The 13,457-nt window shown below is 41.9% G+C and overlaps 2 protein-coding genes across 4 annotated transcripts; one reads left to right on the plus strand and one right to left on the minus strand.

Moving 5' to 3' along the window:
- The first annotated feature begins 1,002 nt into the window (after positions 1–1,002).
- LOC145483443 (protein-glucosylgalactosylhydroxylysine glucosidase-like) lies at positions 1,003–9,222 on the plus strand. 3 transcript variants are annotated; one of them, XR_014048921.1, is made up of 7 exons: positions 1,003–2,220; positions 3,232–3,431; positions 4,294–4,631; positions 5,146–5,663; positions 6,339–6,500; positions 7,726–8,271; positions 8,776–9,222. XR_014048921.1 is itself a non-coding variant. In XM_081461951.1 (7 exons), exons 1-7 carry the CDS (start codon positions 1,612–1,614, stop codon positions 8,788–8,790), a joined length of 2,187 nt encoding a protein of 728 aa, XP_081318077.1. In that variant the 5' UTR covers positions 1,004–1,611; the 3' UTR covers positions 8,791–9,222. The 3 variants fall into 3 exon arrangements, 1 of the variants encoding a protein (XP_081318077.1); XR_014048922.1 differs by having other exon boundaries at positions 8,780–9,222; XM_081461951.1 differs by having other exon boundaries at positions 1,004–2,220; positions 7,726–8,070.
- Positions 9,223–9,314: 92 nt separating this feature from the next.
- Positions 9,315–13,345, minus strand: LOC145483452 (uncharacterized). Its single transcript, XM_081461957.1, has 2 exons — positions 11,939–13,345; positions 9,315–11,049 (listed from the first exon to the last, which is right to left on the minus strand). Exons 1-2 carry the CDS (start codon positions 12,042–12,044, stop codon positions 9,761–9,763), a joined length of 1,395 nt encoding a protein of 464 aa, XP_081318083.1. The 5' UTR covers positions 12,045–13,345; the 3' UTR covers positions 9,315–9,760.
- Positions 13,346–13,457: the final 112 nt, after the last annotated feature.

Genomic DNA, 13,457 nt, shown 5'->3' on the forward strand with positions numbered 1-13,457 from the left:
AACGTCGCTTTAAATAAAGTAATTAAATTGTTAATGTTACACTACAAGTGTACGTGAAGCCTTGGAGACGACTGGCTCATAGCTGCCGGAGCTTATCCCGGTTTCTGTAGCATGAAGCGGCTTGGAGTGTTTCTACTCCTTCTGGATAGGTTGCTAGTCCATCGCAGGTCACTCCCCCACAATTTGTTAGGTTTCCCCAATAATTCGCCGGTCCCCATTTATTCTCCTGGGTGGAGAGAGGCACTGTGAGAGCTAAGTGTCTTGCCCAAGAACACAACACAGTGTCCCCGGCCATGGCTCGAACCCGGACCGCTCGATCCGTGGACGAGCGCACTAACCATGAGGAGAATGATCGTCTGCTGGTACTATCATATCAGTCACTCTGCCAGACGTAATTCTAATAGAGTGACTGATTACTGTGTACAGTGAAACCTGTATTGAGCGGACACCCTTGGGACATTTACTAGTATCCGCTTAATAAAGGGTGTCCGCTCTAAACAGGTTCTAATATATTGTGCAATAATAGTTAATTATTAAACCTTTTTTTTAACGCAGTGTAAGATCAAAGACTGCTCATAGCACAACGTCCAGTCAGTGAATGCATCAATCTGGAATAATCTACTTAGATTTAAAATGACATCGCTGAGCAATGTTAGAAAAATCTGAGTTGAGCTTTTAGAGGTAAATAGCCCTTGAAGTGTCCGCTTATCGGCAGGTTTTGTTCCAAAAAAAAAAAAAATGGCTTAATATTGGTTTCCGCGTCCGCTTTACAGAGATGTCCGCTGAACGCAGGTTTATTTTATAATAAATGTGGGAAGAAAATTTTGGGACTCAAGCTGATGTCCACTTAATAGATGGTGTCTGCTAGATATGGGGTCCTCTTAATCCAGGGGGGACTCCCATAGCAAAAAGAACTGAGATGCTCGTCGGAAATTTTGAAAAGAATCCCTAGGAGGCCTGGGTACCAACATCCTGTTTTGTGGGCGTGGCTTGAAAGTTCTTTTCACTCCTAAGAGGTACAATTCTTATATAACACATTATCTCCTGTATATGGTTTCCGTTCGATACCCTAAAAGGTACCGTAAAAGCTTCTGCTGTGGACCTTATGAGACTGAGCACCCTAAGAAGCACCAAGGCCGCGTTTTTAAACCCTAAAATGTACAACGAGCACCTCCGTCCTTTTCTTTTCTTTCTTTTCTTTTTTTTTTTTTCAAATACAACGCGACTGTCTGAAAATTGCAAAAATTGACACCCCGCTCCAAAAGCTAGTCTTTCACAATCGCAAAAATTAGTTCCCGCAAAATACAAAAAATCGCCCATCCGCAAAATTAAACTCCCGCAAAACATTTCGTGCCACAGGTAAGCTCTTATCTCTCATATCTCTCTCATATATCCCAGAGAGCTATACCCAGATCTCTCTCGGTCAGTTCACCACACGGCCGGCTGTTAGCCATTGGTAATAAGTTACCTCAACTAAGATCAAGAGCTTGTCCCGCTTATGAATTTTGGTAACCCTACCTTTCCTGTTTCACAGGGAGGTAGTCGTAGATCATCTGCTGCGAAGTTAGACTCATTGAGAGCAGAACATAAGCCCGATCTTCTCTTCTCGACATGAACCTAAGTTGCAGCGTGTTGCTTGGTCTTGCGTTGGTCAGCGCTATATCAATAGTCCGTTCTTCCTCTGCCGAAGGCACACCGACTCGTTTCGTCACAGATGAACTGCCTGATCAACACAGCCGAACAAGCATACGTTATAGCAAGCATGGTAACTTCATGCCATCTGTTGCGAATGGCTACGTTGGAACAGTGATCTACAGCGATAGCGTGCACGTGTCTGGGGTCTATAGTGGCAGAGCTTACCCCAAGAAGTACCCCATTTACCCGATAAATTTGTATCAGCACGCTCATCGAGCGCGAATCCCTTCCACGGCTTCCATCAATTTCAAAATCAGTGGCATCAAAGGAGAATCCTCGTACGCGCTGGACGTGAGCGAGGGAGTGTTCTACAAATGGTTTAAGGCCGTGAATTTGACCGTGGAGCAAAGGATCTACGCGCACAGGACCAGAAAGAATCTCTTGGTTGTGGAAATCACTGCCAAGAATGATGCGAACAGGAATTTCTCGATGAGCCTTATTCCAAACATGGGATATATTACAAGGGACATTCATTTCTTCATGACCGAATCCTACCGAAGTGAAGCACTCGCCGCCACTGGCTTGGTATGTTTATCTCTAAAGGCTAGTTTTCACTAGAACATAAGCACAAGCACAAGCATAAGCATAAGCAAAAGTGAAAACCGCCACGACATAAACATAAGCATAAGCAGAAACATAAGAAGAACGAACCCACTCATTTGTCTTGTGCAGTTCCGTTTTTCTTGTGCTTATGCTTATGCTTATGTCGAGCGCGTTACTAGTGAAAACTGCACAAGACAAATAAGTGGGTTCGTTCTTCTTATGTTTCTGCTTATGCTTATGTTTATGTCGTGGCTGTTTTCACTTGTGCTTATGCTTATGCTTGTGCTTGTGCTTGTGCTTATGCTCTAGTGAAAACCAGCCTTAATAGTTTTGTTTTCATGTAACAAAAAATAATATCTCGGTTGGAAAAATGCGAAAATGTGACCGGTTCATGGCACGGTTGACAAACAAATCCATTGACTATTGTTTAATGTTGATCTATTTCTGGCACTTGTAGACGTGACAGAGCAGTGCAGGCAACACAATGTACAAACGATTCTATTGTTCAATGTAGATTTTATTTTGCTTTGCATGTGAGATCATCTTTCGGATTTCCTGAGATAAATACAAAGCCGGCTTCTTGCCATTAGAGTTTCCTTTCCCTTTGTTTCATCCCGAAAAATATTCATTTATCACAGATTGACACAAAATACATGAGGATAAGGCCTTGTCTCTTTCCATGTAGCCCACTGCGCGGACTCTCTTTGGGCTTGTCACGCTTGTCACGCAATCTTCTCCCTCACGAACGTGATTGCGTGACGAGCCTAGAGAGGGTCTTCATAAAGGTATTTTCCAATCTAGTCTGCTACTCGGTCTTGCTCCGGCCTGGTGAAGGGTTATCTTACCCGCTTGTCACAGTCATGTCACGGTCCATGTCAGCGTGACGTGCAGTTCTAAAACGTGAGGCTGTGTAACAGCTTAGAAAACGCCTTTGCGCGAAAACAGGGCCAAACAGAAAACCAATTTCAATTTTTTTTCTTTCTCTTTGATCAGGTAAACCAGACAGAAGAATATGGAAGTATGCGCCCAAACGTGGCCATTGTATGGAAGTACCCAGATTCCAATAATCCTCTAACCATCAAAGCCAGCCCAAAGGAGCAGACCTGGTACTACATCACTTCAATAGCGACAAACCTGGACACGAAGTTCAACCCGCTCGTTGAAGCTCTGAATCAATGGGACGAAGCTATGCTGTGAGTTTTGTAGATCAGTCACGTCGTTTAGTTTTTTGAATTTTTTGAAGTTAACAGCTATTTTCTGTCTATCAGTCAAACACAAAAGACAGAAATCTCTTCCTGTGTGTTATGTTTAGAGCGTTTCAAGATTGAGATTAAATGATCTTATTAAGAACATGCGTTTAACCCTTTTAGCTCTAAATTGTCGGGGATTTTTCCAATTTAATCAATAGACCACCTATACGGATATATGATAAACCATTGAAAGCTATCAACAAACGATGGTTTCAAAAGAGAGACCGAAACGTCCAAAAAAGTCAAAATCTTCAATATATTATGTATACCCATAAATTATACGTTATTTCGCAGCTCTTAATGAATCGTTAATAACGAGCCCAACATTATTGTAGAAAAAAGGTCCAAAACTTTCAGGGGTGGTGAACTCTATCATGTGTAAGAGGGTTCACAATTTTATACTTTCGTGAGCAGATCTTAACAACAGAAGACCATTTCGGTGTGAAAATTTCATTAAAAGCGGATGAACCCACCAGTGACGTCAAAAGCACATAAGGGCTTTCCCACAGTGAAAGGGTAAGGATAGAAACTTCGAGCAGAATTAGAGCAAAATCGGAAAACGAAGAATGCAATTTATTACTTATTTTCTTCGAGCTTTTACTTAGCGAAAGCGTCTAACAATCTAAATCGACTGTTTCCTAGTAAAGAACTCGGTACCAAGAAATCATCAGTTAACTGACCGGCGAGGTGGTGAAAGGGGAAGAAACCGGTGGCGGGCGGATGGTTAATTTTGTTGTCATTGATTCCACCTAGCTTTGGAGGACTGCTAGAAACGTTGGCTTGATGTTCAATTTTTCTTTCCTAGCGTGAAAGAAAAGCTGCTTACAGAGCACAAAGCGGCTTGGAAAGAAATATGGGACACTGGTCGGATCGACATTGAAGGTGATCTAGAGATGGCACAGGCAGTGTACGGTAGTATGTACTACATCCTAAGCTCCACCCGACATGATTGGCCGTACGGATTAAGCCCCGGGGGTCTACCGGGTGGAGAGGAGTACATGGGGCATACATTCTGGGATCAGGATATTTGGATGTACCCTCCTCTAGTGCTGCTTCATCCAGACTTGGCCAGAAGTTCCATGAGATATCGTAAGAACAGGTTGCCGGCTGCGCGCAGAATCGCCAAGGAGTATGGATATAAAGGTAAAAAAAAAAAAGTCCTCACAATTTTTGCGCAAAATGTCTACCAATCTATCCGTTCATTTTGTCTGTCCATTATCTATCCATCCATCCATCCATCCATTTATCCAGCCATGAGCCTGTCTGTCTGTTTGTCTGTCTATCTGTCTGTCTGTCTGTCTGTCTGTCTGTTTACCTGTCTGTCTGTCTGTCTATGATTTGCTTACCAGATTAAAGAAAGAAGGTTAACTAAAAAATGGTTTTGGGTAAGCTAGACTTATACTATCAGCACCAGGAAAAAAGTTCTAGAAGATTAAGTTATTAATCATAAGTAACTTATGTTGTGTGTAATATTTTCTGTACGGAATTTATGTGCGTCAAATTTCAATTTTGTTCAATTCTTTCATCACGTTTTGTTTCTCTATTTGCTTAGGAAGTAACTATAGTGCTAGATGCATGGATAAATAGCGTAAGATTTGCAACCTAAGTGTTATCCTGTCAACAAAATGTCATACACAGTCCTTTTTTCTTCAATCAGGCGCTATGTTTCCCTGGGAGAGTTCCTATACTGGCCTGGAGACTTCCCCTGGGGAAAAGTACGGTAAAAACCAGAATCACATTACCGGTGACGTCGCGTTTGCAGCCAAGATGCTCTGGGAGGCTACCAAGGATTTCTACTGGTTGCGGGAAGTTGGCTACCCGCTTGCGTACCAGACCGCGGAGTACTGGGCAAGCCGTGTGGAATATGATGCTGAGAACGACAGATACGTCATCAATGACGTCATGCCGCCAGATGAGTATCACTATCCGGTCAACAATTCATTTTTCACTAACGTTGTGGCTAAGATAAATCTTCTCTTTGCCAAAGAAGCTGCCGATATCTTGGGCAAAGAGGTTCCAGAATTGTGGTCAACGATTGCGGAAAAAATGTTCATTCCTTTCGACAGTCACTATAAATACCATCCGGAGTTTGACGGCTACGACCGAACAGTGTGGGTCAAACAAGCAGATGTGATACTGACAGGCTTTCCGTTGATGTATGACATGGACAAGCAGGTAAACGTCATGGCTAAATGTTTGTCTGTCTTAACAACATCATATCCTCTCTCGCCGGAGACCTCAGTGTGAAAATTTGCTACTGAGAATTCATCAACCTATCAGAGAGTCGTCACGGATCTCGGTAGAGCTACGTCATCTGTCGGGTTAAAACTCACAAGTACCTTTAAGGGGGGTTCAGTTGCCCCAAAATTCCGGTAACAGGTTATGGCTTGAAACATCAAAGGATTCCCACTTGTGAGCCAAACACTTCTGTTCTGCTGCTGGCATTCAAGATGTATTCTCTGATTAACAAGTAGATTCCATGATGCCGTGCGTCTGCTCAGAAATTGATCACAGAAGACGTAAAAATGTGGTAAGAACATTTTGACGTCTTCAGTGGCCAATTACTGAACAGTGTTATGTAATAAAGAGACAAAAAAATGTCAATGAGCTCATCTATGCGTCTGCCTTCCCATTGATCACAACCAAGAGCCAATCAAAATGCGAGAGTAATTCGACATATTCTATAATATGTGACTTGCAACTGGTTACGGCATTTTTTGTTTGATCATGAGAGATCTAAAAGTTCGTGTTTCTTTGATGTATTTGTGTACTTTGTCTCTATTAAGGTGTCAAATGTCTCAACAGAATACTACTTTCTATTTTGTGTTACATTTAGTTTTTTTTCTTCAGGTTCGCTTGAATGACTTAGCATTTTACGAGAATCGCACAGATCCTAGCGGCCCTGCCATGACACATGCTATGTTTGCTATTGGCTGGCTGGAAGCTGGTAAAAAACAGAAAGCAGAAAAGTCCTTCTTGAAGAACTATGCTAACATCCAAGGTCCTTTTAAGGTATCCCATTACTTTTGACTCTAACAAGTCCTAATTTGTAGTTTTAGAAGAGAAGAGACTGAACACTAGAAGCGAGTACCCTGCGAGACAGACGTTCCCTTCTCCTTCTACCTGATGAGAGGAGAGGGCACCTCTGCTCGCAACCGCTCGATTGTTTCATCAGCCGTCGACCACAACTGGGAACAGCATGTTCTTAAATGGAGCCAATTTTGGTCTAATTTGTCTGTTCCTTTGTCACTCGTTGTGAAATTTACGAAATTTCTTTAGTTTCTCTTACGCCCCGTTCACAGTACGCCGAAGGATTTCGAAAACAGAGTTTTCACTCTGAAAACGCATCAAAAGTTTTCCGTCCACACTACGCCGGAGGAATTTATAAACGCAACAATCACCGGATACGTTGGATTTGTGTTTGAGAAAAATTCGGCCAGGGAAATCACGTGATGATTGTACGTGACGCCATCGTTTTCTAAATGGTTTCCGTCCACACGAAAACGAAAAGCCGGCGTTTTCAAATTCCTGCGGTTTGAAGAGCGTTTTCGAAACGCTCCGTTTTCGTGGCCTTAAATCTGCGTTCGATTGCCTCAATCATTTTCACCCGAAGCTTTGGATTCCACAGCTTCGTTTTCGATTCAAACGTTTCTGTTAAAACAATTCAACTAATGTAAACCGTATTGGTTTGTAGATACAATCCACGAAAGAATTTTTTTTGTTAGTAACTGTCTGACTGTTACTTTGGGGATAGTGGTTTCTTTGAGCACGCAGCGGACAATGCCGTGTGAACGAGTTTCCTCCTATCCTTGTAGAGAAGTGATGATAACAATAGTTTTTCATTTGTGCAACAATTACAGTATTTCTAAAATGATGCTACCCACTGTCTGCCACTTCTGAAATCTTACTGGCTGGCGTTTACCCGCCAACAAACTAGTAAGTTAACGTGATAAATAAAACGGCAATGCTGTCAGAGATCGCAGATTTGTTACCGTAAAATTCCGGTAATACCCCTCCCTCGTTAAAAGGCCCCCCTGGAACCCCTTCCCCTTGTCTATAAACCCACCGAAAACTCCTTAGGAAGTTGCATAAGCCCAGGGCTCTAACCGGAATTTTACTGCATTTCAGGCCCGATTTTACCTTTTGTAAGTATTCCGCTGCTCTGCTTGATTGTAGGCTCTAGAGGACGTTAGAATGTAACTCAAACGTTAATTTTTCAAATTTGAACATTTTGCAGGTATGGTCCGAGAGGAGGTACGGCTATGGTGCAGTGAATTTCATTACTGGAGCTGGAGGCTTCTTGCAAGCTGTTCTCTACGGTTATGGCGGCTTCCGATTAAAAGACGATGGCCTCCACTTCAAGTCCACCCTCCCTTCCAGGGTAACGAAGTTAACCCTGAACATACACTATCTGGGATGCTCGCTAAAGTTTGAGGTACACGTCAGGGGGATAACCTGCACGCTGGTGTCTAACGGCCCCATATCACCTGATCTGGAGGTGGTGAGAGGAAGACACGTGTACGCTTTGAAAAGGGGCGAGCCTGTTACCCTGAAAACAAAGCAAGGAGTGGTGCGCAAGCGCGTGAGTACAGTACAATCTGAAATGCCACAGGGCGTGAAAGGATGTCATCGTAATTTGTAAACAAGATCTCATTTACTAAACGCATGCGTATACCGCAAGCCTCCTGTCCACCCAAACGGGAAGTGTCCATTGAAGTCTGGAGGGAACGAGTCTACTTCGGAACCTGTTCGCTTATGGGAAGGGTCCATGTGCATCAGGCAGGTATATCGGATTAGGAGCACTCTGCATGAAAGTGAGCGTACTGTAAGCCATTCTTACGTTTTGCGCTCGCTTAACTCAAAATTTTCTTCTATCTCCAGAGCAAAGAAAAACTATTATAAACATCTTTGGAACCTACTTTTCTTATTTACTATTATTTCGAGCTCCTCTCCTCTCAAGTGCCCAAAGATTTTTGACTTCGCGTTATGAAAATTATTAGCAACAGAAAATCTGTTAGTATTCCTGATGTTTGCTGGTGGGATTTGAGTGTCCAACTCAACTACCAATTGACAAAGTGCCGATGATTCGGAGTGGTAGAAACGAGAAAATGTTTGTCTTCTCGTCAGATTTCGTCTAGCTATTGCAGAATGGCTTAACTGACAGCTTTTTGATAAGCTTTGAAGACAGGTTGTCTTGATTCGTTTAAAGATTCATTGCCACTTAAGACTGCTGTATCGATAGAGGTTAGTTCTCTGATGAAGTCATTTTATTTTTCTATCTTAACAGGTAGGGAGGAAATAGCTTAACCGTGCCCCTCAGTCGCAAAGATGGGATCTGCGATGAGTAGACTCCTCACTCCTTAAGGGCGCAAACTGTTCTCTTGTTGTGCAGATTTGAGACTGCGCAGAATCATTTTATTAAAACATGTAATCACGATCTGTGACTGTTTGGCTCAACATACACACGCTCGTTTTCAAATACATCACAGGAGAATCCTTGAGCTGTAGGTTTATTTTATCTGCGTATGTAAATGGAGAGGACCCATTTTAGGACAACTGATTAGCTCCTGGACTGTGAATTCTTCATTAATTTAACAAATAATTCATCACAGAGCAGCGACAAGAACGGACAGACGTACATGTGCTCATACTTTCAAATGAAAACCAGTCTTTTTCATTGATCGGCATAATGAAATTTTACATTTCTTCTCGGAAGCCTTCTAAAGAACAAAAACAAACAAACAAACAAACAAACTCGGGAATTGGCAACTTACAGCCGTAACTGAAATGAACACTCTGCAACCACATAATCATGCACTTTCCCTACACCCCTAAGTTTGCTTCTGATCACCACTGTTAGAAAACCATTTCAGGAAAAGTGTTTTCTTTTTTATATTAGCGGTTCAATAACAGCCTTCACATTGTTTTTCCTAAAGACATGTGTCTCTTCATTTATTTCCCTCCTTGCCGAAATATAAATTTATTTCACCAAGAGGATAAATTGTTCTTTCTTAATAGGCCATTTCCGAGTTACCTTTTGCCTCTGAGTCAAAACGAGTCTCCGTGCGAAACCGGTCATATGAAAATATGTTCCGCCTACAGGTTCATTTTGATGCAAATAAAACTCATTTTCATTTGAATGGTTTTGCAGAAGGACTCGTTTTGAAACAAAGTCTCAAGGTAACTCGGAAATGGCCTGTTTTATCTCCTAGATATTCTCCCCCTCCCGTCCCCTCCCCTCTACTTCACTTCCCTCTCCTCTACTTTCCTCGTTATTTTGCGTCTATTTGTAATACATGAGTTGTTTTCATCGGATTAATCACTCGCTCCTTTTTCACAACCGTGACTTCGCTGTCGGGTGAATGGAATTTCACAACATAACCTGGAGCCTTTGAAAACACTCCATGCAAACCATCCACATTGATGCTATATCCTTGATTGCTTGACTGTGATAGCAAGTTAGTGCTCCTTGATGGGCCAATGTAGGAAGACCCGTAGATTGAAGCTGTGGGGCTGAAAAACAAAGAGGTCTTGACTGGAACTCGAGCAATGGCCAAAGTTTGTGGTACATAGAACTGAGGGAGCAAGGCTGTATTTTGACCAAATATATTTGGATAACTCAACCGTAATCTCTGAAGCATTTTTTGTCTTAGTCGAGCAGAGAACGCCCTTAACCTATTCAGGGCCTCAAGATGTCGTTCTCGATCGATCATGGCGGGAGTTTGATCCTCATTTCCGCCATAGATCCGCATTAATTCTTGGCTCATTACATCTGATATTTCGTAAGGTGTAATCTTATGATTTTTATCTTCTGCGAGCTTCTTTAACGAATGTGAGGGTTGCTCTTCATCTTCACTGCTATGACTGGGTTTTCTCCCACCTTCATCTTCTGCATTCTTGTCCTCGTCTTCATCATTGTCATCATTGTCATCATTGTCATCATCCGGTGGTAATGGTATATCATGCTCTTCTTTATGCCCTTTTTCGCTTCCTATGTCTTCGTCATGTTTGTCTTCGTCATCTGAAACACGATCGCCTCCTTCGCGCACGTGACCTGGGACAGAATCACCCTCGTTTTCACGATCATCAGAGTCGTCCGTGATTGGTTCATCCGAATCCGAATCCGGGTCGGCTTTAGTCGTCATGATCCCTAGCAACATCGTATCTTTCAGTTTATCTCTAGTGACTGCGTCCTCATCGTCAAGAACCTCATCAGAATCTCGTGGTCCGTCGATCGGAAGCTTAACCAAGGTTGCTTGTCGGGCACGTTCAATTCTAAAATGTCGCGTTGCTAAAGGGCTTTGCGTTGGTGACTGCAAAGTGACCTTAACCGGCAACTTTTTCCTTGTAAACCTGTCTTTTGTAGTTGGTTCTTTAAACTTGTTTTTGAATTTGTCAGTCTTGCTTACGAACGCCTGTTTTTCCTTGCTAGTCTCCTTGGTGATTAGTTTTTCTTTCAGCCTGTGTCTGGCTAAATGTTCTTTGACTTCGCTCAGCAATGTCTCCTTGCTTATTTTCTTAAAACTTCCCTGCTTCACTAGTTTCTTCAGATGATGGTGTCCTGAGAAAAGAACAACATTGCTTTGCATCAGGATTGGCTTAGGGCTTGGCTCAATTCCTGGCTTCTGATTGAATGCATCTTGAACCTCTTAAGGAGTTATCAGGTGTGGGGAAACCACAATAAACATTCATGCATGAATTTCACTGGTCCTCAATGACCATGAAAATCTCGAAAGAACGATTTACCTAATGTTACAAGAGATATGACTTTAAACATTTAAACGTTTCACTGTCCAGTCAATTTTTTTCTTTTTTTTTTTTTTTAACAACTGTGTTTTCTTTTTTCCTATACAGTGTACGTAGATTTACAAGCTGCCAACGTGCATCATCATGAAAATTAATGGACCTGGTTTTTCCGAGTCTGGGAAACCTAAACAAAGCGAATGCATTTTTAATACATCTTTCTGTTTGACTTCTCGTTGATTGTTTAGCAGTTGTCAAAGTTTGACATCGTGGATGGGACTGGCTCCCTATAGCTAAGATATCAATGAAATGGAAATAATATAATTATCTAGGAGACACGAAGGAGCTCTCATCCACTCGTTTAGAAGGTGTTAAGTTCGTGCGTCGAGATCGAATGAGAATTTAAAGTGTTAGTTTTTGTGTAGAGAGGAAAACCCGCTAATCCGGGAAAAAAATCCTCGGGGCAAGACAAGAGCCAAACTCACCACGCGTTCAAGTCGAGTAAAACACAAGTCTTAACTATCAAATTGTAATGTTGGAAACTGGGTTCATAAATATTGATCATACTAAAAAGGCTGCAACAAGCTCAAGTGGGACTTTTAAAAAAGCTTAGCTTTTGTGAGTTTTCCCTTTATGTTTTAACACTACAACTGGGTTTTTGTTGTAAACTACATGTAGAAATAACAGTAATCTTAGTTAATCCTTACTATGTGTGGTTTGTGATATTAGGTCACCTTTCTTCGAATTCGCTCCCAGTTCTTTGGACGCGCAAAGAGAAACCAAAACAACCATAAGAAGAGGAGGCAGTTGCATGGAGAATTTCTGTTCTTGCCGGCGGCGCCACGATGTTTAATTTGGAAGAGAACGCGATAGAAATGACATCGCGCTAGGAATACTGTATGCAAGTTTGATTGTATGGCACTTCAGACGAGACAAAAAACACTTGAATTGGGCAGATGTGTTGACGGTCACCAGCAGTCATGAAACGCTACCTGCTGTGCGTAAATAGCTCAGAGCGAATTTTGAACAAGCAGAAAATGGAATTAACTAGTTTCGGGGTTGGAACATAAAGTGAATTTGTATTTAGCAGAACGTTTTCCTCCCTTTACCAGCGGTTTTCATTTGAGCCGAGTGTCGAAAAGAAATTGGTTTTACACTACCTCGTAACACGGTTGGCTTAAACACTCGCGCTACTTTTAATCCACTATGACTCGCTCACACTCGTATTCCCGCACTTCGCTTCAGGTACACGGCTTAGGGTGCGTTTCTTGAAAATCCAAGATTGGATTCTTAAATCCGAAAACGGATTTTGCGTTTCTTGACTAAACTGATAAATGCAAGATCACTCGGATGATTGTGCATCAAAGGAACCGAAGAATCCTTACCCAGTTTCGATTCTTTGGTTCCTTTGATGCACAATCATCCGAGTGATCTTGGATTGATCTGTTTAGTAAAGAAAGGCAAAATCCGTTTCTGGATTTTAGAATCCAATCTTGCATTTTCTTTAAGAAACGCACCCTAATTTAGTTCTAGTTTTAATTGGTTCATTGGATCGTCTGTATCCTTTGAGATTGGCTAGAATGATTACTTTGGTTTGGGGTTTATGACACTCGATTGAAAACCGCTCCAGCTACATTGAGAAACATGACTTTGTTCAGCTTTCGTATCTTTGTCAATTCAAAAAAATCAACGTGATCCTACACCGTATTCAAGATTCATATTAAGCCCATTCCTAGCCAGCAAGCACTGGCTGTCGCTTGGCGACGTAAAATGTGGCGCGGGTACCAGAAAAGAGACTTTCCCCATTCTTGCTCTCCTGTCTTCAAAAGACAAGACGAGACCAAATTCAAAAGATCTAGGACTGTGGCTAGCAACGAGACAGTCGCAAAGTCGCGATTTGTTTAGGTTTCGCTCCTGATCGATAGAGAAACGAGCGTTTTCTCTGATGACACTGACGATGACTTGGTTCCCCTGACTTTAGTTTAAAAGGTTGGGCCAAAGAAATGCCGACCTGATACATTTGTAACAACGAAAGAGGTGTTTGAACATGAGATTGTGGACCATTCTGAAAAACAGCCCCTACCAATTTCAAGTTATTTCAATCCTCTAAAATATTTCGTAAATTGATAACTAGCAGTCAAGATGAAATCAAAAACACTACGTGAACTCAAATTTGAATAGTTTATTGAATTTGTAAAGCCCAATACATATAAGGGCAACAGCTAC

Source organism: Orbicella franksi, chromosome 4 (genome assembly GCF_964199315.1).
Source record: "Orbicella franksi chromosome 4, jaOrbFran1.1, whole genome shotgun sequence".
NCBI classification, from domain to species: domain Eukaryota; kingdom Metazoa; phylum Cnidaria; class Anthozoa; order Scleractinia; family Merulinidae; genus Orbicella; species Orbicella franksi.

Bases quoted from the DNA above. Each gene is read 5' to 3' on its own strand.
- LOC145483443 (XM_081461951.1), top strand. From the start codon at position 1,612: ATGAACCTAAGTTGCAGCGTGTTGCTTGGTCTTGCGTTGGTCAGCGCT. The intron at 3,432-4,293 runs GTGAGTTTTGTA...TTTCTTTCCTAG, and splicing joins CAATGGGACGAAGCTATGCT to CGTGAAAGAAAAGCTGCTTA. The intron at 5,664-6,338 runs GTAAACGTCATG...TTTTTTCTTCAG, and splicing joins TGTATGACATGGACAAGCAG to GTTCGCTTGAATGACTTAGC.
- LOC145483452 (XM_081461957.1), bottom strand. From the start codon at position 12,044: ATGCAACTGCCTCCTCTTCTTATGGTTGTTTTGGTTTCTCTTTGCGCG. The intron at 11,050-11,938 runs GTAAGGATTAAC...TTCTTTTCTCAG, and splicing joins AATATCACAAACCACACATA to GACACCATCATCTGAAGAAA.